The sequence below is a fragment of the Rhinolophus sinicus genome, chromosome 14 (assembly GCF_057876585.1).
Source record: "Rhinolophus sinicus isolate RSI-liver-muscle chromosome 14, RSI-T2T, whole genome shotgun sequence".
Taxonomy (NCBI): domain Eukaryota; kingdom Metazoa; phylum Chordata; class Mammalia; order Chiroptera; family Rhinolophidae; genus Rhinolophus; species Rhinolophus sinicus.
This window is the reverse complement of record NC_142514.1, coordinates 172,491,796-172,516,310: the sequence shown is the minus strand read 5'-3', so window position 1 is coordinate 172,516,310 and position 24,515 is coordinate 172,491,796. Positions and strand designations below refer to the sequence as shown.

The 24,515-nt window shown below is 35.8% G+C and overlaps 1 protein-coding gene across 5 annotated transcripts in view; it reads right to left on the bottom strand.

The window, feature by feature from the left end:
* Window positions 1–24,515, bottom strand: part of LOC109455119 (uncharacterized) — a 103,250-nt gene that overhangs the window by 428 nt on the left and 78,307 nt on the right. For all 5 annotated transcript variants that reach the window (XR_002138570.3, XR_002138573.3, XM_088789525.1 and 2 more), the window contains 2 exons: window positions 23,107–23,206; window positions 20,746–20,814 (listed from right to left, as the gene is read on the bottom strand). Coding sequence is in view for 1 of the 5 variants with exons in the window: in XM_088789523.1 (XP_088645649.1) it covers window positions 23,112–23,206 (95 nt within the window). In the remaining 4 variants the exon portion in view is untranslated. The remainder of the gene's footprint in view (window positions 1–20,745; window positions 20,815–23,106; window positions 23,207–24,515) is intronic.

Sequence of the window (24,515 nt, the reverse complement as noted above, 5' to 3'; positions counted from 1 at the left end):
GGAACAAGCCAATTTAAAATAAACTGAAATTTTTGGCATTAGAAATTGTGAGGTTTTCCAAAAGGTTAATATTTAATTTCTTTAACAAACAATGTTACCATACAAATGAACATTAGTATTTATTATGCTTCAATATTGCAATATCATTTTCAAAGTGACTTCACATACATTATCCCATTCAAACATCACAATAACACCCCCAGTTTTCCAACAAGGAAACAAACGCTTTAAGATGAACTTCTTCCCTAAGAACCACTCTGGTGCAGTTGGCCTGGTTTTAAAACCAAGGTGTCTGCACTCAAAATCCAGGGCTCTTTCTACTTTGTAAGAGAACTTAAGCTCACATTTAATAGACTCTTCTGTAAACATAAAAAATTGAAACTGGTCATTTTGAAACAACTGATTAAAAATATAATTTTAATATGTTATTTTTTATTTGCAAAAGCTCACATAAATGAAAAAGTATCCCATCCTCATTTCCTATTCCCACTAATCACACCTGGCAATTTGGAGTACATTCTTCCATTTCTTTTTCTGTGTAAGTATAAAACTATATGATGTATATAACATACATGCACACACTTTTTAAAAAATAAAAGCTGTGATAATACAAACATAACCTAACAACTTTCTCTGTCCTATCAATATACCATTAAAAACACCATAGTGAAATCTCGATATATCAATATTGTATATTAGCTGGATTTCTTTATTTCACCAGCTGATGTAATAATTATGCCAACAGCCTTACCCAAAATACTCTCTTGAAAAAAAAAAAGTGCCATTGTGAACACACAAATTTAAAACTAGGTGGAAGGGAAAGTAAACTGATATTTTAGCAATATCAAACTTCCAGCCAAAAACAACAAAATTTTAGGGTGGTTATGCAAGCAAACTTCAGGTAAATAATAAAGGGGGAATTTCAGAAGTTTTTCTTCCCCTGAATGCTTACTTTAGCAGTGAACTCAAGATTTGCTATCTTTACTCTTATTTGTTTCCTAAACTTTCCAGCTAGTTTAATTTCTATTGCTTTTGCTTAGTTCTTTTCTTTCTTACCTTTATTATATTTGGAAGTATATTTGATACATACAAAAGATTATATAAAATACATGCATTAGTTATAAAGAGTCATGTAATGGAAAACTGACAACTCACCACCCAACTTAAGAAACAAAAACCAAGAACCTAATCGACCCCATCCTCTGGAGGGGGATGTTATGTATTATTCTACTGCTAAATGTTATGTATCATTTACTGCTTTTAAATATATAAAGTATATATAGTATATAAATACCCTACATATATATTAAGTATATATGTCATCACAAATTTAAATGAAATAATATATTGTTAGTTTTGCGTATTTTTGAACTCAATAACCATAATAAAGCAATGCTGGAGTATGCAACTCTCCTCGCACGCCCAGCCATCCCCAGGACCAAGACATTCATTCCCCCATTTGCAGAGAGTGCTAGTTGCTGAGGGCTCACAGCTGTGTCCTTGTTCGGGCATTGTCCTTGGCCAAAGGGACTTGCTTTGCCCCCTCTCCACAAGTAGCCTGACTCCAATGCCTCATTGATACAGGAATACAAAGGCTGGCCCATTTATCTCAATTATGGACCTCTCGGAAAGGCCATCCTAGCCTCAGAGCTCCCCGTGGGATATGCTGAGCTTTCATTACAACTGCATTGCAATTCAATCTCTCCCTCAGCTTAACCCCGCTTCCCTCCCTCCCTTACAGATGCTCCGCGGAGCACATCATAAATAAGTGCCTTCCAAGCAAATCTCAATCTCAGCATCTGTTCCCTGGGAAACCTGACTGTTTGGGGTTGAATAGTGTCCCCTCCAAAACACATGTTGACCTCCCGATCCCCGGGCACCTATGAACGTGAACATGGCCTTACTTGGAAACTGAGTCTGCAGATGTAGGTAATCAAGTTAAAACGAGGTCATACTAAATTGGGGTGGGCTTTGAGTCCAATTACTGTGTCCTTATGAGGAGAGGGCCTCAGACAGAGAGACAAAGGAAAGAAGGCCATATGAGGGGCAGAATATGGTGATGCAGCTACAAGCCAAAGAATGCTAAGGATCGCTGAAAACAACCAAAAGCTAGGAAGAAGCAAGAAGGGCTTCTTCCCTAGAGCCTTCAGAGGGAGCCTGGCCCTGCCCAAACCTTGATTTTGGACGCTAGCCTCCAGAACTGTTACAGCAACACTAAGGAACACATGCATGGACCTAAGACACATACTTGAGTAGTCTTCTGGGACGTGGTCTTTTTACTCATCGTATTTCTAAGAATAAATCATGTTGTTTACCGTTTCGACATATTAATAATATATGCACAAAAAACTATTCTTTTTAAATGATTATGCCTTTGTTTTGGGGTACAGTTCTATTACATTTGTTTTATTTCTAATTTTTTTGAGAAAATTTTCTATATATTAGGTTGGTGCAAAAGTAATTGCAGGTTTTGCAATTATTTTTAACCTTTTACACCACAATTACTTGTGCACCAACCTAATACATTTTTTAATTCATTACGTATCTATCTTTGTACGTGTATATGTGTATGTTAGGCAGAATAATGACTCTCCCAAAAAGATATCCATGTCCTAACCACTGGAACCTGAGAATGTTACCTTATATGTATGACAACATATATGATGGTCTGATTACGTTAAGGACCTTAAGATGGGGAGACTATCCAGGTAAGCCTAATCTAATTGCTTAGGTGCTTAAAATTGGCAAACCTTTCCCAGCTTTAGTCAGAAAGAGATGTGACTATGGAAGAATAGTCAGGAGATGCAATGCTTCTGGTTTTGAAGACAGAGGAAGGGGTCCAGGAGCCAAGTGACGTAGGCGGCTGAAAAAAGCAAGGAAACAAACTCTTCCCTAGAACCTCCGAAAGGAACACTTTGATTTTAGTCCAGTGAGTCCCATGTTGCAATCTATAGAACTATCAGAAAATAAGTGTGTGTTGCTTTAAGCCACTAATTTGTGGCAATTTGTAATAGCAACAAAACTAATACTAATGGTGTGTGTGTGTGTGTGTGTGTGTGTGTGTGTGTGTGTGTGTGTGTGTAAGAAAGCACACTTGGCTCTGGCCCCTACTCTCCTCTCGTTTTTCACTACACTCAAGCCATAAGGGCCTCCTCTATACTCTAAAAAACACCAAGGCCCATCCTACACCAATCATACTTTAAGCACTGTAAAGGTCTGTTTGTCTTATTCACCAGTGTAGCCCTGGTACACGTAGAGTTGGCTCTCAATAAGCATTCATTAAGTGAATTAATGGATTATTATTGGAGAAGGAAAAGCGTAAAAGTTAGTGGCTTATTTTTCAACTACCAGTTGAAAAATAAAATCATTCACAGTTTTAAAACTATATAGCATATCAGTTGGGTCTACTTTTTTCTGAAATGATAACTCCTGGATTTTTCCTTTATAGAACCAAGAATTGAAATTGTATAACAATGGAAAGAAGCCACACTTTATTGTTTCACTTAGCCCAGATCAATTTCTTTAGTACTCACAGGTGGGAAAAGCAAGCTGTTAAAAATAGTGTGTTAAAGCACGATTAGTTGGTTCCTCTTTGTCATGCTATTCGGACTTGTCTGGGAGGCCTACCAACTTCATTGTCACCTCTTACTCAAGAGTAATTGGATTTTAGGAAAACTACCTCAAGTTACTCAGTTACAGGAGGCGTTGAAAAATGAGAATACTGGTCATACCTCTGTGAAACAGATACTATTTAGTGAACTGTGTTCACATTATCTATATAGAGGATCTAAAATTTTCCTATCTCTAACCCCCTTCTAATTTTGCATTATGAGTATTTTAATAAGCCTCCCCAAAACGTTCTTTGAAACAAGATAAGAGAGAGTGGAGAAATCAATAGCCTCCCTTTCCTAGCCCCCAGGGTATTGAGGGAACTGACAGAAGAGCATGTTGTAAAGCTGAAGAGTTTAGGAAAGAAGAAAGAGCAGCATGACCAGAGTATAAGGGAAGTATAGGGAGGAAAGGGAATGAAGGAGGTGAGGTCTCAGGTGGCTAGTGGCTGCATACAACCCCCTCACCTCCTTGACCTACAAGAAACTACCTTAACTTCTCACTCCCACATCCATGTATTGGTCAGGGTTTGGCCAACATAGGGTGGCATCAGCTAGGCTTTCATCCAAGTCATGGGCTGGGCTCCTCTGCTCTGCTTTTCAATCATCTGGGATCACCCAAGTCAGAAAAATAACTCTAGGCAACTCATTATCATATATATTGCAAAATATTTCCTCAATAGAATCTTCTTTTTCGGTAGTGTAAGGAAAAGAACAAGTGTTCGTTCGGTTGTGTGACCTTGGACAATTCTGCTATTTAGTTAGCTCACATGTAAAATAGGGATGGCAAATAATGTCTACCTTTCAAAGAAGATAGACGACAACCAAGAAACCTGAGGGACCCGTTGGATTTATACTTCCAGTGGATTGTTTGCTTCACTTCATCGTCATGGATAGTAGTTATCATCATTAAACATTTTTCTTTGCCAGTTAGTTCTTCACGTGGAAAAAAGTATCTAATTTCCCAATGTTTGTTTTTCAACACCACCAAGCAATTAAATTAAATCTGACACTACCTACCTAAAGATCGCATCAAATCCCACAGGCTTAGTCCCACAAGTCCACGTTGTTACCTGTGCTTTTGACCCACTGGATCTTAACTGGAGGTTCCCCCGACTCCCTCCTTGCGTTTTATTCATTGGCTAGAGAGGCTCACAGAATTCAGGAAAAGTTTACTTACCAGCTTACCATTTTATTATAAAAGGCTACAATTCAGGGACAACCAGATGGAAGAGATGCATAGTAAAGTATGTGGGACAGAGTGTGGGACTTCTGTGCCCTTTCCAGGCACACCACCCTCCCAGCACTTCCACATGTCCATCAACCTGAGAGCTCCTGGAACCCCATACTACTGGAGGGCTCATTACATAGGCACAATTGATTAAATCATTGGCCACTGTCAATTGATTCAACTTCCCACCCCTTTCCCCTCTACTGAGGTGTGGGGAGGGGTGAGACTGAAAGTTCCAATCCTCCCATCATGGTTGGTACCCTATCCTTAGGAGCTTTCTAAAAGCCACCTCATTAACATAAACTCAGATGTGGTTGAAAGGGGCTTGTTGTGAATAACATCTTTCAGTTTTATCGCTCTCGAGCTATTTCAAGAACTGATTACAAAACAGCAAATATTATAACAAGTGATGCTCCCTTTGCTCTTTTTACTTAGGAATTTCCAAGGGTTTGGGGAGCTGTGAGCCAGGAACAGCAGACGAAGAACAAATATATGTTTCTTATTATAAATCAAAACATCATGCACTTTTTAAATTTGCATTTTTTGAGGCTGAAATTTTCTTCATATGCTTATTTGCCATTCGTATATATTCTTTTGCACACTTACTGTATCATTTGCTTACTGGTATATTTATCTTTTTCATAATGATTTGTAAAAGGTCATTACAAGGTTGTTTGTATAAGGTTATTAACCCTTTTCAAAATGCACTTAGCCTTTTATTATGGACAATTTCAAGCATATAAAAACATAGATAGAATAATATAATGAACTCCCACAAATAATAAACTTCCATAACTATCAATGCATATCCATTCTTGTCTCAGCTATACTAATATCCACTTCCCCTCTCCTGAATTATTTTGAAGCAAATCCCAGAAAACACGTAATTTTATCTGTAAATATTTTAGCATGTATCTCTAAAATTATAATGGCTTTTTCTTTAAATATGTTTTTTAAGAAGGGTGCAGCTCACAGAGGCCCATGTGGGGATGGAACGGGCAACCTTGGTGCTACTAGCACCACACTCTAACCAACTGAGTTAACTGGCCACCCCTAATGGCTCTTTTTAAACCATAATACCAGGGTGGCCGGTTAGCTCAGTTGGTTAGAGTGTGGTCCTAATAATACCAAGATTGCCAGGGTTCAATCCCCGCATGGGCCAATGTGAGCTGCACCCTCCTTTAATACTGCTTTCCCCAAAATAAGACCTAGCCGGACAATCAGCTCTAATGCATCTTTTGGAGCAAAAATTAATATAAGACCCGGTCTTATTTTACTATAAGACCGGGTATAATATAATATAATATAATATAATATAATATAATATAATATATAATACCGGGTCTTATATTAATTTTTGCCCCAAAAGATGCATTAGAACTGATGGTCCAGCTAGGTCTTACTTTTGGGGAAACACGGTACCAGTATCCCACCTAAAAAAATTAATAATAGTTCCTTTATACCATCAAATATTCCCAAATTTTTAATTTTCTTATGTCCTTTAAAAAAAGGGTCTGTTTGCAATTGTTGATATGACAAATGTGCTTTCAGTTGAAGCACCTCTAAATCAAGTATCCCTGAAAATCACACACCACATATCTTTTTTCTCTTTCAAACTTTCAAGCATACATACATAGAAGACTCATCAAGTAGAGAACATTTTGATGAACAGGAAAAGTGAACAAGAAAGCAGGATTACATGAAAAAATATGTTTACTTTGATTAAGTCAACTGCAAAAATAGAGAACTAGCTAACAATGAAAAGAACTATTGGAAGTGAGTTGCTGAAAACAGATGTAAAATCAGTAACTAGACACACTACAAATAAAGAAATCATCAGAACATGTACAAACCAAGTCTATTTAGGAAACAACATTCCACTTTCTGAATACCACAGGGAGAAAAAAAGAATATGTGACTCTCCTAAAGGTGAAATACATAGCTTCCTTCTTGGAGCATAATACAACAAACTGGTCTTGATTTATTGTTGGACATAATGGAAAAAACTGCTCATGGCTCCATCTAATACCTGTAGTAGATGAAATTCAGAGGGAAAGAACAAAATGTGGGTGCAAATGACAATAGTTCTTTGACATCGATCATCTGGAAATAAAATTTGGAAACTCTAGTTTCAGGTGGGGAGAAACAACCTATATGCATGACACAAGTAGTTATAGGGTTCTGTTTTCTATTCTCAATCCATCCACTGTCTCTTAGATATTCCTCCTTTAGAATGGTCTTATTTACAACTATATCCTGCATTTTATTATATGTGTATACGTGTTAATGAGGATGTGAATGAACACTCTCTCTGTAAGTTCTTTAATATGGATCTCTCTTTAGTCTGGTTTGTAGAGAGACCAAAGAGCCCAGTTTTAATTTTCGTAAGTTCCTCATAAATAAGCTGCTTATACATCATTTCATGAATGAGATATTTTAATCATTAAAATGGGAATTTTAAAGACTTCCTTCCAAAACTGAGAATATTTCTTATTCATACAAAATGTTTAATAAACTGGGCTCTAATAAACATAAAAGACCCTGTTTATAGAAACCCAGTTAATTGCACATTTGTAGTGAAAACAACAACAAAAAAATTTGTGGACAAGACTATAATTTTTAACTACAGATTTTCAAGTATATATAAAACATAGTTTAAAATGTTTGAATACTACTACCACCAACAATTTTCTACTTTATTGTCAAAAAGTTAACTAATACTGGGATGGCAGATGGCTCAGTTGGTTAGAGCGTGAGCTCTGAACAACAGAGTTGCCAGTTTAATTCCCACATGGGATGGTGGGCTGCGCCCCCTGCAACTAAAGGTTGAAAACGGCAACTGGACTTGGAGCTGAGCTGCACTCTCCACAACTAGTTTGAAGGACAACAACTTGGAGCTGATGGGCCCTGGAGAAACATACTGTCCCCAAATATTCCCCAATAAAAATTTATATATACAAAAAAAGTTAACTGATACTGAAAAATACATCTGATTATTTTAATAGTTCTTTCTCCTGTCTTTCTCCTGAAACAGCACTCCCTTGCTGTTTCAGGGTCTGTCAGAATCGGAGGTACAAAGTTGGAGATCTCTAAGTTAATCCGTTTTTCTTCTAATCATGAAATGACAATTTCAGGACACAAAGATAGAGATGAATCAAAGGATTTCACAGGCCTTTTATTCCCCATTGAATCTATGTTCACACGCTATTCAGATGACCATTTTTACCTTCCCTGCTTCAAGGTGGGAACATTCAATAGTCCAAGTGTTCCCGAACTCCTGCTCTGGGACTGATCGGCCAGTAAATGTGAAATTTTACCTGCAGGCTATAGATGGGATGAGATATTCTGACTGCTTCCACATCCCAGGAAATGTATTGAGGGTACATTACGATATTCTGTGATTGTTGAACAATTTTGTTCATGTTGAAATCTTATTTCAACTCTCTTCTGATTTGAGATACAAACACACAAGTGTCCTCTTATCTAATTTAGGGAGCTAATAAGTCAAAGCTAAGGGCATCAGTTTAGGGATTTGTAAATATTAGTCAATATCCCACAGGGTATATATAATCCCTGTTTTATAGTAAAAAGAAATGGAGAAGTTGGCCTACCTTGTTGCTAAAGAACGTTGGTCTAAAATTTTAATCTCTTCCACTTCCATTGAGAAGAAAAAAATACATATGGAGGTAAGAGATTTTCAGATCTCATTTGCATAATACCACAAAAATCCCATTTGCCCTTCATTTATCAGTGAGATAGTGAACAACTTTTTATTCTATTCACTGCTCATTTCAAAATAAAAACAAAAGCAAAAAAACTAGAGTACATACTATATTGCAACCTGCTTTTACCTAAAATAGTAAACATTTTTCCAAGTTATTTTTTCTATATGTTTAATGGCTCGATAGATTCCATGTATGAATGTGTCATAGATAGATCAAAACAGTATTCTATTCCTGAAACTTTAGCTGTTTTAAGTATTTAGCTATTCTAAATAATGCTGAAATAAACACTAGTATATTTCATACACATTTCTGATTATTTCTTTATATTTAATTCTTAGAAATGCAATACTGAGTTAAAAGGCATCAATACTTTGTCTTTTTCTTAGTCTACTTTTTTGGGGATAAGGTAAAATTCACAAATTTTCATTTTAGTGTTTAATGATTTTTGATGATGTTGTGAAACAAAAATGTTACCATGTAATGTGAACCAAAAAAAGTGGGGGTGAGGGGGGTGGGCTGTAAAAAAGAATAAAAAGCATCTCTTTGCGCTAAAAGAGTTGCAACCTGGAAGACGCAGATTCTGGGGGCAACCCAAACTGCTTTGGAGAGAACAAAGAAAGGCAGGTTTGTAAAGGCAAAGGCACAAAATGGAATTCTTTCATGCAAACAGGGGATTTCCCTGGCTAGGTTCACAGGGCTTGGTTAGTCCTAATATGCAAACAAGGGAAGAGGTCAAGTCCATATGTCCACAGTTGTTGTTCCAGGATGTTTAAGCCTTGAGCTGAGTTTCCCAACAGTTTAGCACTTGAAAAGAGTTGCATGAGTCTTCAGGTTTGCATGAGGTCTCTCAGAGCCTGAGACTGTCTGGAGGCTTACAGTGAAGGGGAGGAAGGCAAAGGAACTGCTGGAGGAAAGAGGACTAAGACAAGGGAGTTACAAGTCTAGGTGGTGTGCCCAAGCAACAGGGCAGGGAGTCTCTGCATCTGGGCTTTGAAGGGCAGCAGCAAAGCCTTGGGGCCCTTATGGTCCAGGACTTATTTTATCTATTCCCGGTAGATGTGTGGTTAGGTTTCCCAGAATATACAAAGTAGGCAGGTTCTAAATGGCTAAAAATTCAGTTGTTTAGGCTATTTATAAAATAATGGGAAGTATCAAAACTTGAGTTTGTATTTTGAGCTAAAAGGTCTCAATCTGTAGTGAAGAAATAAACTTGGAACCAATAAAACAGAGACCATCTTTGGCTCATTTATATATAGCAAAGTTTTTGCTCCTTCTTTTAATTAGGTTTTCAGTCTGCTTATTGAGTTCTAAGAGTTCTTTACATATTCTGAAGAGGAATCTTTCATGAAATGTGTTGAAAATATTTTTTCTCAGTTTATGGCTTACCGTTTCATTTTCTTAAGTGTATTTCAATGAGGAAGTTTTTAATTTGGATGAAGTCGAATTTATCAATTTTCTTTTATGCTTCCTACTTTTGTGTCTTATCTAAGAAATCTTTGCATTACCCAAGAAGACAAAAACTTTCCTCCTGTTTTCTTCTTGAAGTTTTCTCTCTTATGTTTAGATTTATGACCTATTTCAGGTTAATCTTTGTACATAGCATGAGGCCAGGTAGAGGCTCATTATTTTGCATATGTAGATCCAACTCTTCCAGCACCTTTTGTTGAAAAGATTGTCTTTTCCCTGCTGACTTACTTAGCCATTGTAAGTAACACTGAAATTAACATAGAAGTGCATACATCTTTTTGAATGAGTGTTTTTGTTTCCTTCAAATACCCAAGAAGTGGAACTGCTGGGTTGTACAGCAGCTCTATTTTGAATTTTTTGAGGCACTTTTGTTGAAAACTATTTACAAGGTCAGACAATTAAGTTTGTGAATTCAACCTAGAAAAAGTGCTACATACTTCATTACTGAATATCACTACAGCCACCTTTGAAGTACTCCCCTTGGGAAGCTATGCACTGACTCCAGCGCCTAGTCCACCCTTCAATGCAATTTTGGAACTTTTTTCTGTAATGGCCATCAGAGCTGTCATCATATTACCCTTGATGTCCTGAATGTCATCAAAATGTCTTCCTTTCGATATTTCCTTTATCTTCTGGTAAAGAAAGAAGTCATTGGGGGCCAGATCAGGTGAGTAGGGAGGGTGTTCCAATAGTTATTTGTTTACTGGCTAAAAACTCCTCACAGACAGGGTCATGTGAGCTGGTGCATTGTCATGATGCAAGAGCCATGAATTGTTGGCAACAAGTTCAGGTCGTTTTCATCTAACTTTTTCATGCAGCCTTTTCAGCACTTCCAAATAGTAAATTTGGTTAACTATTGTCCAGTTGGTACAAATTCATAATGAATTTTAAGAAAGGAAAAAAGTGTATTAAAATTGTAATACTTGATATAAACCGGTAACAAAAGAGGAATACAAGTCATGTGTATACATTTTTTTGGATCCCTGGTGTGTGTGTGTGTGTGTGTGTGTGTGTGTGTGTGTGTGTGTACCATGTTTTCCCGAAAATAACACCTTGCTGGACAATCAGCTCTAATGTGTCTTTTGGAGCAAAAATTAATATAAGATCCATTATTATATTATTATTATTATATAAGACCCGTTATTATAGTAAAATAAGACCATGTCTTAATTTTTGCTCCAAAAGACATATATATATATATATATATATATATATATATATATATACAATTAAATACTGACACACACACGCACACATATATATACAATTAAAATTACACTGTCTTTATTGCTGCAGTTTTAAAATAAGTCTTGATATCAGGTAGTGTAACTCCTCTTTGTTCCTCTTGTCTTGGTTACTCCAGAGCCTTTGCATTTCCATATAAATTTTAGCTACAGCCTGTATAATTCTATTTTAAAAGGCTGCTAGTGTTTTAATTGGGGTTTCTTTGAATCTATAGATCAATTGAGAAGAGATGAAATCTTAATCTTGAGTCTTTCAATCCATGAACATGGTATCTCTCTCATTATTTAGGTATTCTTTAGTTTCTTTCAGCAATGTTTTATAGTTTCCACGTACAAGTCTTGCACATACTTTGTTAAACATATCCCTAAGTGTTTCATGAGCTTACTGGTGCTATTTACTTATTTCTAATCAGAACAACTAAAGTTCAGTATTCTGGTGTGTTCAAGTGTGCAGAAATTGAACCTTGGAGGAAACATTTTTTCCCCCCACCTATGCCAATCTCCCCACCCCTTTGGCAAACATCAACTTCTTCCCTGTATCTATGGTCTCTTTCTATTTTGTTTATCCATTTGCTTTGCTTTTTTAGATTCCACATATAAGTGAAATCATACAGCATTTGTCTTTCTGTATGACATTCACTTAGCATTAATAACCTCTAAGCCCATCCATGTTGTCACAAATGGCAAGATTTGTTTTATTGCAAATATTCCATTACATATATATATATTTGTGCATATATATATAAAACTTATATATACATATATGAAAGGTTGGGCAATTAAGTTCGCAAACTTTCCAATGTGTAAGCCCATGGTGGAAAGTTTGCGAACTTAATTGTTCAACCTTCATGTATATATATTTGTGCATATATATAAAATATATATTTATATATATATAATTTCTTCAGATAAATAAATACCCAGAAGTAGAACTGCTGGATTGTACGGTAGCTCTATTTTTATTTTTTTGAGGAATCTCCATACTGTTTTCCATAGTGGCTGTACCAATTTAGTCCCATCAACAGTGCATGAGGGTTCCTTTTTCTCCACATCCTTTCCAGCACTTGTTATTGTTGATTTTTTTCATGATAGCCATTCTGACAGGTGAGAGGTGATGGCTCACTGTGGTTTTGATTTTGCATTTCACTGATGATTAGTGATGTTGAGCATCTTTTCGTATGTCTGTTATCCATCTGTATGTCCTTTTTGGAGAAACGTCTTCAGGTCCTCTGTCCGTTTTTTAATTGGATTATTTTTTGGTGTTAAGACATATGCATTATTTATATATTTTGGATATTAACCCAAATGTATCATTTATGATTATCTTCTCCCATTTGGTAGGTTATCTTTTCATTTTGTTCATTTACTTCATTGCACAAAGCATTTTAATGTAGTCCCATGTTTACTTTTGTTGTTGCCCTGACCCAAGGAGACATATCCGAAAAGATACTGCTAAGACCAATGTCAGAGTTTACAGCCTATGTTTTCTTCTCGGAGTTTTTTAGTTTCAAGTCTTTAATCCATTATTTTTGTACATGGTGTAAGAAAGAGGTCCAATTTCATTTTTTTGTTGTTGCATTTATCTGTCCAATTTTCTCAGCACCACTTATTGAAGAGACTGTCTTTACTCCATTGTATATCCTTGCATTCTTTGTCATAGATTGACCATATAAGTGAAGGTTTATTTCTGTGCTCTCTATTCTATTCCATTGATCTAGTCTATTCTATTCCACCTGTTTTTATGCCATAGTGATACTATTTAAATGGTTTTTATTTTCCTAACTACAACTTAAAATTGTTTATTGCTAGCACGAGCATTTTTAAGGCTCTTGGTAAAAAAAAAAAAAAGTGTTCTTTTTAAAGGTCATACAATTTACATATCCAACAAAATGTGAGAATACCTGTTTGACCACACTTTTGTTAAGTACTAATCTTATCTAAGCATTGTTTTTCAAGTGTGGCAGATTTTAAAAATAGTTCTATTCTTTCAATGTACTTTCTTTGATTACTGGAGAATTATAATTTTCTCTTCTTGGGTCAAGGGAGTACTATGGGACCTCAGGCACAGAAAGTTTGATCACATGCCTTGGTTCATAGGGCACCATCATCATTGGCCTTTGAATTTAGTTTACCTCATTCCACACTACTTTTCTCTCTCCTTCTCTTTATGGACTTTTTTATTGTCCTTAGGAGACCGTTCCAATGTGTTTAACATGTTTTTCAAATTTTCTTTCAAGACATTTCTGTGTCCATGTGCTTTAAATGTACACAAATGGTTTTATTATAGATTCCATTTTTTTATTACTTTCACTAAACACTTTATTTTTTAAATACATGCATATGTGGTAGATATACGTAGTCCTTTGCTTGTAACTGATGTATAAGTACCATATGTATGCCTCCACCATATTTTACTTATCCACCCCCCACTCTGTGATTAAGAACACCACATTGACTCTAAGCTTCTGCTACCAAAACAATGTGATCAGTATCCTCATATTTGCTCCTTTAGAGACCTAATACTTCTTGAGGACATATACCCAGAAATACTTTAATATTTGTTAAACTAAATTCTACCAAATTGCTCTCCAGAATGGCTCCAACACTTGACACATTCAGCAACAGTACATGAGGGTTCCTACCCGCCCGCCATCCCCATCAAAACTTGACATTATCCATTTTCCTAATTTTTCTTAGTCTACTGGGTATAAAGAGATATTTTATTGTGGCTTTAATCTGAACCTCTCCGATTACTAGTAAGTTTGAGCATATCTTTCTATGTTGTTAGCCTGTTCATAACTTTGAGCATTTTTCTACTGGGGCTCTTATTTTTTGTTTGATGATCTGGGCATTCCTTGCTGTACTGTAGATACTAGTCCCTTGTCAGATTTAGGCATGCAAATACATTCTCCTATACTGCCATCTATTATAAATTATGAAATTTTTTCCCAGTATTTTTTCCATTATCTGTTGATACATATATAACAAAGCACCCAAAACCTCCGAAGTTTAAAACAAACCACTTTATTTTGCTCATGATTTTATGAGTCAAAAATTCCAAAATAAACAAAAATGTCATTTAAGTTCTAGAACCACACAAACACACCGAGGGGAAAAACTCAACAAAAAGAAAAATAAGGAAGGCAGAGGACAAAGCAAAATGATCTGAAGATTTTCTGCACCCTTAAGCTGTAGATAGAATGCTTAGGTGGCAGGATATATGCATATGATCTTGTTTTATTTCTAATGGAAATTAATATATTTTAATCTAGATACAGTATTTTGAAGTAACTGTTGGTTTGCTGTCTTGCCCATAAAAATCATTAACATTCTTAATTTAAAACATAGGGCCCAGCAGAGCAGATATAATGTATTGTGTCCTAGAAATATATGTAGGAAAAATCAGAAAATAAAACTCATCATTGACAGGCATCGAAAAATTTTAAGGGCTTTTCCTCTTTCTCCCAGAAACTTTATCCTTCAGGAAGGTGGAGGTGAAGGAGTAGAGATACACCTGATGTTTAAGAGTATTGCAATCTAAAAACAAATGTATTAAATTTAAGAAAACAAAATACATAAGCACGTACACAAGGTACAATCAACAATTCTTCCTCTTCAAATTGAAAAATAAGGGCCAAATTCTGAATGGGTGATTTTTTGTTTTGCATGTGCAGTGCTACCACTCACAACTGTTCACAGATTCAGAAATGCATTAATAAGAAATGCTTACTTTCAGCAATGTGGAGAGTTTTCTTTAGGGAAACAAAATTAGAAAGGACTTGAGTAAAAGCCTCATACAGACCCAACCCCCTCCCCCAAGTTTTTCCAAATTTGGCTATAATCTAAAATGAAAACTTTAATTTTTTATTATCTTCCAAATTCTATAATTTGGAGGTAAATTTGTGTTTCTTTTTTGAATGAACACCAGAACCAAAGGCTTTCATTTATAACACCTATGACAAGAGAGTAACCCTGTTGTGTTATTTCTGTTTCATCGAAACCATGCAACCTAAATTTTTTTTTTAGCCTAAATTTCAAAAAGACAGCTTTTGACATAACTATCAAATATATATATATATATATGGCTTTAGGAATCATCTTCTCCAAAAGGTAGTGGATCTTACCATATTTTTTTCTGAAACTATAGTTGACTTTATGTATTACAAAAAACATTTTACACCCCCAGCAGACATGAAGTGATCGAGGTGGAAAGCAAAGTACCAAATAAACGCTGCAGGGAGTAAATGTTAAGAGATTCTTGGGTGTAAAACTTCACCATTTCCTGGAGAGATGTGTTTACTCATAAATGCCCAGAAAAGTTCTTTGCAAATACAGAGGTAAGTTCATCTTTAAACTTATCAACTAAGTATCCATCCACTTAAAGTACCTTCTAATGAACGATTTGTTCTACTTAAGTCAGAGGTAACTTGGCAATTAAAAATTTATACATGTTCTTTCAAAGCAAAATGTGGTTATGGTTGGTTTTGAATGATTCTGAATGACTACAAATCTACAAATTCTAGCTATCCAGGTTTCCTAAGATACAAAACAAACTCAACAGTATTTTAACACATCACCAAACAATAACAAATATGGACAACATAGATCACTTTAAGATAGGTTTCCCAACGTTTTTTCAATTGGCAAATTAGTTAATATTCTAAGACACATACGGGTCAGGTCAGAGGGAAGGAAATACTTTCCTAAGACCTGACTAGCATGCCAGCAATATTAGTCTATCAATCTATACCCGAAATCACATTCAGCAGAAACACACATATAAACCTTTTCCAGCTTTGCTTCTTTTTCTACTGTTACTATAACTTCAAATAGTCAAGTACCACACAAACTCAGACAAGAGGGGAATTATGAAAACCTAGTTCATCACAAAACATCAAAAGGCCTTTTCATGATACATGAACGCAGTCCAATGCAATGACACACAAACAGGTTTTCTATGTTCTAACGTACCAAGAAAAAAATGGAACATAAGTTTTTTTCACTCCCTCTATAAATCAATCATCACGTGGCCTGCCCCAAGTTAAAAATTGATAGTTGATTTCCAAAACCACTCTTGCACCTTATTTAAAATCCCCTGCTTCAGCAAACTTGAGTAAAAAACCACTTTCTAGACACCAGTTCTACTTGCAGGGGAAAAAAGCCTTTAAATAGTATTGTCTGAGAAATGGCTTTTCATGAGCAGTAAGGTCTCAAGTTACAGACAACCATACTATTGAAATAAGGCATAGTTTATACAGTTGTCGATGGTGCCAGAAAAGTGAAGTCCAAGTTTGTACAGGCAGGTAAGACAAGTACTGACCTGCTTGGCAATCTGGTGTTATCCTGAGATTCTGCACGCGGTTACATGTCAGTACAGTGTCTCACTTTGCCTCACCTTGAGAGAGCACCCAGTAACAAAGATCAAAGTGTCCCAACATGCAGAGCAACTCTGTGAGCCAAGACTAAGGTGACACAGCTAAAAGTAAACCTGATTTTCATAAAAGCACCCAAACAACTTCACAGCACCAGAGAAGCCCAAGGGACTTGCTCCCTAGAATTAAAGGTACTTGTGATGCTGGCATTTCTTTTAAATTCATTCTTGCACACAACATCTTTCTACAAACAACTGCCAAACAGCCTTCGGGAGGCTCCAAAGTTTTAAGAACACACCCAAGTTAACAGAAAAACATCTCACAATTGCCTGACACCACCTCTCCGCGTTAGCAAACAAGGGCAAGGGTCACCACATTGCAAGAGAAAGCGAAATCACACACTCACCACCACGCTCGTAACTCATGCAATTTCTTAAGCCTAAAACAAGACAGACCAACACCCACGATAGGGCTATCGACACCTTCCAAAATCCCAGCTCTTGCATAAATCCCGCCAGACCCAAGAAAACGAGCCCAACTAACCCCAAATAGGGTCGTGAACACGAACAACTACATGGACAGACACGACGCTGTAAAAAGGGGGGGAGGGGCGCAAGACCAAAAACTAAAACAAAATAAAGCACACCGCAAAACGTTCAGGTGCTGGCCACCCAGATATTTCGGAGGTAGAAGGCCAGACGGCCAGGGTCCATCAGGATGGGGCCCCTCATCGAGCCGGTGGCCGCCAGAGAGGCCCCCTTGCCAACCTAGCGATAGCAGGCCCCAATATTAACCCATCAGGCCGCTCGACCACTTCCCAGGCACGCAATTAACAGGTCCTCGACACCGTGGGGGCTGTTGGCCTTCTAACGCCACAGAAAGCCCCCCAAAGCCGTCGGAATGACAGAAGCCCTCTACTCCTGTCCCAGCGGCGGCCATTACAGCAAGAAAGCAAACTTTTACGACAACTCCCACAATGCCCGTGGCCTACAACTCCCAGAGTGCACCGGGCGGCGCCTCGATTAACCCTGTCGTGGCGCCAGAACTGGCAAGCCTTGCTCCTCTCCCCCCTCCCAACGCCCAATTGTTGCTTTTACTTTCACCCTCAGTAGCCGAAACTAACTTTGCAAATTTTGTCAGACAGTTACAGTTATGCTATCTCGCCGCCTTCCTTTATCACACAAAGAACCTCAGCTGCCCAGAAAATTATCTCTGACACAGTACTACTTGTTATCTCCAGAGCACTCCTCCTAGTCCCAAATGTTTATCATTTAAAGAGTACATTTAACTTCCATTAATCTTCCCCTTCGCCTTTATAATTTTCTGGCATTTTTGTAAATTACTATAGCCCAGAGATTTTGGTACTCAATATTATTAATTTAAAATCTGTTTTCTAAGTTCTTGGAATCAACGAGAGAGAAAGACTATCCTGTATCTGATAATGTCCTACATCTCTCCATTTTATAAGACAAATTTCCTCAAATATATTGATTCGGAAAATTCATGCAACTCCAAATAAGTTCTAATAAGAAAAATTAGTTATGGGCAACATATCTTTTTAATTTCAAGTCAAATTTTTAGAGGGAAAACTCTCTTGTGCCAACATACTTTGCTTTCCCTTTCTCCCTCTCTACTGATAGAAAGATGATCAGAAATAGCATATGCTGCTGCTTTATTCCTTTCTAACTTTAAAATATCAGCAAACAACAAGTAAAGAAACATTTTAATATAATTTGAAAATTAAACTAAGGGCCATTCTTTCAGAAAACTGCACAATCACGTATTTTACTCATGAAAGAATTCATTTAAAGTCTCTCTCCTTTTAATTAAAAATAAGTTTTAAAATGCGTTTCTTTTAAATACATTGCCCATAATTTCAGGAAAAATGACAATCACATTTAGAGATCACTGTATCATCAATATAAGTTAAATGTCTACGATGTACTTACACAAACTGTAACTTGCTTAGATGTATAACTGACTGACAGACAAAATAATTGTTTGGTATTTGATGCATGCATTAAAACAACTGGAATTCTCCCAAAATATCTGCTATTTTTCTCATATCCAAATATAAAATAAAATGTACACAATGTCTAATTTTTCCACAGAAATATTTTGCCATTTGAAAGGGCACTCAAAATGTATCATGAATTTCAAATCATAAAACTCAGAAATCCTAATACACACACGAAACCCAAAGCCTTGTTGGAAAAATACATCTTAAGCAAAATTTTGTTTTAAATGTGTCCCTTAATATTACATTTAGCTTATTAGTAAATTTTTGATGTAGTAACCTACAATGAGAAAATACTTCTCCATCATCTGTTTTTTCACTCATGTTTTATAGTATGTAGTTTCATTAGCAATTAAGATAAATGTTATATACCAAGGCACAAAAAATTATATATACACATATATTTTGTATTTTACTTCGTTATACTATTTTAGCTTCTGTATTTTTCTAATTTTCACTCAACACTTTAGTTATAATTTAGCTGGGCAAAGTTGCATTTTTCCCCTCTATTTTTTAATAGCTGTCTGACCATAAAAATTAAATGTATGTTTTACATATTATTCTCCTGATGTTAAAATATATGATTCATAAGAAAGGCTTAAAAACAAGTCAGAAATGAAACTGATCTCCTCATATATTTATTACATGCTTACAACTCTCTTCTCAGTGCTGTGAGATTATATTTTCCATTAGGTTAGCCATTTTTTCGTTTATTTTATCCTTCAAAATATAAGGTTTAAAAACTGATACATTGAAGGGCTTTATTTAAGGATTACATTAGCAATATCTTTTTAATTTTTTTCAGATTAGAATAATTCTTCTTTTAAAAATAACTTAGAAATTTACTATATCCTAATTAAGTAATTTAAGTAAGTCTTAACCTATATGCTTAATATTAAATATGAATGTCTGTATAAGGAGAAAACAAAATTCTTCTAGAAATAAATTCTTCAAATTCATTCAAAAAACTGTATTTTTCTTGCAAAGTTTTTAGATTCTATTTAACCACATGAATTTTTACATTTATTTTTTAAAAACCTAAACCTCTATATTTTGGTTTTTAAAAGTATTCATATGTACCTGTATTAATGTTTTTAAAATTAGGAGAAATCTTGTTTACTCTTGAGAATATATGTTAATAGAAGACAAACATTGTAATCTATTTCTTTTTCCAAATGTGGTATTAGTGACAAGCTAGAATGCACAAATTTGCATATCTTACAACAGATTCTATGTATGATTTCTGTAACTACTTTCTTTTAACTTCATAAAATAGTTCAAAGCATCTCTAAATATTTAGACGTTTTAATTGCATTTTTAGTTTATCTGCTTTAAACCATCTGATTTTCATATATGTAATTTATACTGTCCATGCAAGTAAACTGCACTAAATTACTGCCAAAAATAGAATGAGTTGCTAATATTATAATATGCTGAAAAAGTTAGTTTCTTTTCTTTTCTTACATTACCAGGATGACCCAAACAAAAACTGAAAAGAGGTCACACACAAAGGACAGTTTCTTGCCTGATTAATCAAATTGTTTATATTTACATCAGGACCCTCCAAAATAATATTTTCCTAGCATATAACTATATCCCAGAGTTTAAGCTTCACTGTTACTGCCCAAATCTTAATGAACTTTAATTCACGGGCCTGTTTTTATAGCAGTGACCAATCTTTCAAATTTATCAGCATAGTTTACTTTTTATTATCACATATGTTTACGTTTATGTTTAAGAATATTCTCACATCTGAAAAATCTCTAGTTCTTGATTTTGCTAAATATAATTTTAATTTTGTTATGTCTTAAACACTTAGAAAAAATGGATGATGGGAATATTATTATTATGTCAGTCTATTAGTAAAAAAAAGGGTCTTGTTTTTTTCTCCAAGAAATTTATCTTTCTAAATGAAAAATTTCCAATTAATTTTATTTAACTTCAAAATCTGGCTTTCTGTCACCTTCATAATGTTTTACATCAGTTAGGATAAATAAAACTTAAGTATATGTTACTTCTCTTCTCTAACTGAAATGCTCTCTTTTCAATAGATAGATAAATAACAGAAAACATTTCCTTACCTAAAGATGAGAAGTTTCACCTTTAAAAGTATCTCTCAGTCTTCAGGAGATAAAAGTTTTGACATATTCCTATAAAAATGAAAAAGATACCGGTTAATAATTATGATCACATCTCTGAAAAAAAAATCATAATATTGGATGATGGATATTTGAATTTTTTTAGTCCTAATTTTAGACAACAAGGCTTAAATATACTAAGTTAAATCAAGTCTGCCAATTAAAAAATCACCCTGTTTTAAATTTCATCACAGAACCACGACAAGGTAGTCATTTCTTATATCCAGTTGCTCTGCATTTTATTCTGCCATTGACATATCTTGTGGGTCTTATTTATGACTCAATAGCTTTAACACTCTTTCAATATATTTAAGTCATTAACAATCCTTATCTGTTTTAAGATGTATTCTAATACATAACGCCTGTTTATTATAGTTTTTTTATAGTCTTAATTTTCAATGAACATGTGAAAGAAAAAAATCTAAACCCTAAACTTTCTAACTTTCAAGGCTTTTCTAGCTTCAAATCAATTTCCTCAAAAAGAGACATTTAAAACCCTACATACTCTAAGATGAAAACACTAAATACTTTGAGACAGAGTAACATATAGGCTGAATTTTTTAAAATAAATATCCTGCTCGCCCCTCTCCCTCTTTTTGCTCATAATTTTCTCTCCATTTTAAAGCAGGTTTACATTCATTAACTCACATGCCATCTCTCCACAGAAAAATTATCTTCTGCTTAGAAAAATTTCAGATTCCTTACATTTTCCCTAATTTCACAGAAGGATCTATTATTTCAAACTCTAGAAGAAGAAAATGAGTATTAAATATGATTTTACCCCCAAATTTCTTTTCCTAGACTTGTTTTCTAATTCTTCCCTCTATATGATTTCAGCATACCTCACTTAGCTTTTTTTTTTTTCAGCACACCAAGAGTTGCCTAACATTCCTCTCCCCAACATTTGAAGGCATATTCTGTTTTGTGTGCATGTGCGTGTTTTGATACATATATCAGAGTCTGGCTAATGTTACCTCTCCATACTCCAAACAAATATTTTCATTCCCCACCAGGGACCTATGGGCTTTCATTCACCAGACCCTAGCTATTTCTTCACCAGGACACCCCAGTTGGGGTTCGCATATGGATGAATAAAGTTGGAGACTTTGGAGACTTAGAACCACAAGGAAGAATGCCAACCACAGATATCACCATTCACATCATGGAAAGTATCCTGCTCATAACTAACCTTGATGCTTTAGAATAACTTAGAGCGTATAAAATTCATACGCATGAGCACTAAAAAATTCCTTTTTCTTAGGTCACTCTTGGGTACTTTCCATTTTCTAAGCCATTTTTTCAAAGGATGTGACCTTTCTGGTACCAACAATTTTGCAAGTGCAAAGTGGAGGTTTCTTTCGCAGGTAGGAGAGTTGGCTATTCAACGGGCCCAAACGATTTCTAGGGCCGAAGCAACATGACCTATTAGGTTTTCATCCAGACTCAAAGCTTGAGTTCTGCCTCTCATTTCACCTTGTCATGTGCTCCTGAAGGACTGAAGATAAGCACATAACTACGCTGTGCCTCAGTTTCTTCGTCTCTAACTTGATTCCATCACCCAACACAACAAGAAGATGCTGAGGTGGGAGCAGCCAGGGGAGTCAAGATCAAAAGGCAAAAAGAAAGACTTGAACTAACATGGCATCTATTCCTCAGCTGTACCCATTTCCCTGAAGCCTTTCTCCTAGCAATCGAGGTGGCCTGTGATATTGGCCAAGGTTGAGGGGTACAATATGCAGACCCTCTGATGTCCCCAAACCCTACAATGCAGACAATAATATGATCAGAAATAACAGCAATTTTTTTTTTTAATTAAAAGAAGTGCCAAACTAAAAGTCTCTTTCTAAAACAGTGACATGGTAGGTAAACGCTTTCTATAAACAATAATATGCAAGCGGGTTCAGAGCTATTTAAACCTTATCTTTCCTTCAGCCTCCATGCTGTTGGCTTCTTTTTCTCCATGTAAAGAGACAATCTAGTCCTCATTCAGCAGCTCAATGCTATTGTAAGCAGGGAGCAAGCACACTGGGGAACCTTTAAACCCCTTGGAGAAACTCCCTCCAACCCAACCCTGGCTTCAAGAATTGTAAAGGAAACCCAGCAAGGCATTTTTAGTGTTCCAAAAGAGGATTCCTGCCCCCTTCCCTGCTTAGAACACCACACCAAATTAATCTGACTCATTAGTTCCTATTGAGACACTCCGTTATTTAAAAGAGAGCACTAAGCATAAACTTAGTTAAAAGTTTTTTTCTTTTTCTGCCAAGATATAGTCAACAGATTAACAGTAACAGATAAACAGTTTACCAGTTTCAGCACCAGCTGGATTGAGTCTTCATTTGCTGGAACCAGCAATGCTGCCAAACTCTTCCCCCAAACTTCCTTTCCATCTTAGGAAACCAAATTCCTAGAAATAATGAAAAACAAGAAAAAGAATTTTCTTTTAAACATTAACTACAAATCCATCCTAACGATGTTTAGCATAAAATTAGTCTCTCTCTCTCTTTTTCTCTCTCTCCTTCTTCTCCTTCCCTTCCTCTTAATTAATTTGAGAAAATTCACTGCCTTCTCTACTCTGCTTTCCTACCTGGGCATCACTCTAAAACGGAAGGAACTTCCTCTTTCCCTTCACCCTTATTTGAAATCCCTCTTCAGGCACCACACACATTTCCTTGGCTTCACTGTACTACGATACTGGCCAAATTTCATCAAAGTCTATATCCTCATAGAAAATGTAAAATGTAAAATGAGGGGGTTGTGCAGGACTGTCTCCAAGGTCCCATTTAGCTCTAACACTCTATGTGTGTCTATGATGATCCAGAGAAACTGGAATAACTCCATGGAAGCACCCAAATTTGGGCCTCATTTCTGTATGTGTCACGGCTGTCACTGTGTTTCTGTACACTTTTTGCTGAATTACAATATAACACACATTTTTCTGCCTTTTGAGGCCAGCAATCCCCTCTTTGCTCTGCTTTTCAACCTAATTCCTTTCTTTCTCTAAGAAGCCATTCTGTATCACCGATAATGGTAACCTCATTCTTTATATCAAAATCATCATACCACCAGCAGCCTTTTTCTGACCTAATCTCTTAATACTGTAACACGTTCTTCTAAGTAAAACAATAGCGTCTACTTACCCAGTCCCTACTATCATCATTCTCCTCCTCATTTATAATATTTACTGAGAACTTCCTAGTTGACAGACACTGTTTTAAGCACACTGCACATTTAATCTGAACAACCTTATAATGCAGATTCTATTACCATCCCCATTTTACAGATGAAGAAATTGAGGCAAAGGTTAAGTCAGTTTCCCAAGGTATATTCCTGATGAGTGAAGGATCCAAGTCTGAATGCCAGACATTATTGCACCCTTAACCACCATGATGCACTGCCTCTCTGATTAAATGAATTCCATGGGCCCTCCCAATTCTAAAATTCTCCGATTACCCACTTGATTATCTCAGAATATTTAATCTCCTAATTGATGAATTAGGCATAATTAGAATACCTACTTTATGGAGCTGTGATGAGAACTAAGGCAATGTACTGTAAAACATTCAAAACAGTGCCTGCCACAGAGTGAAAAGTTTGAAGAAAGGTCAGCACTTATTTAATGAGAAATCTCTTAATTTGCAGGTGAAGACACTGAGTCAGTAGTTAGGGGAAAACAAGGACTGGAACCTAGAAGCAGTGCCCCTTAACGCTTTTTT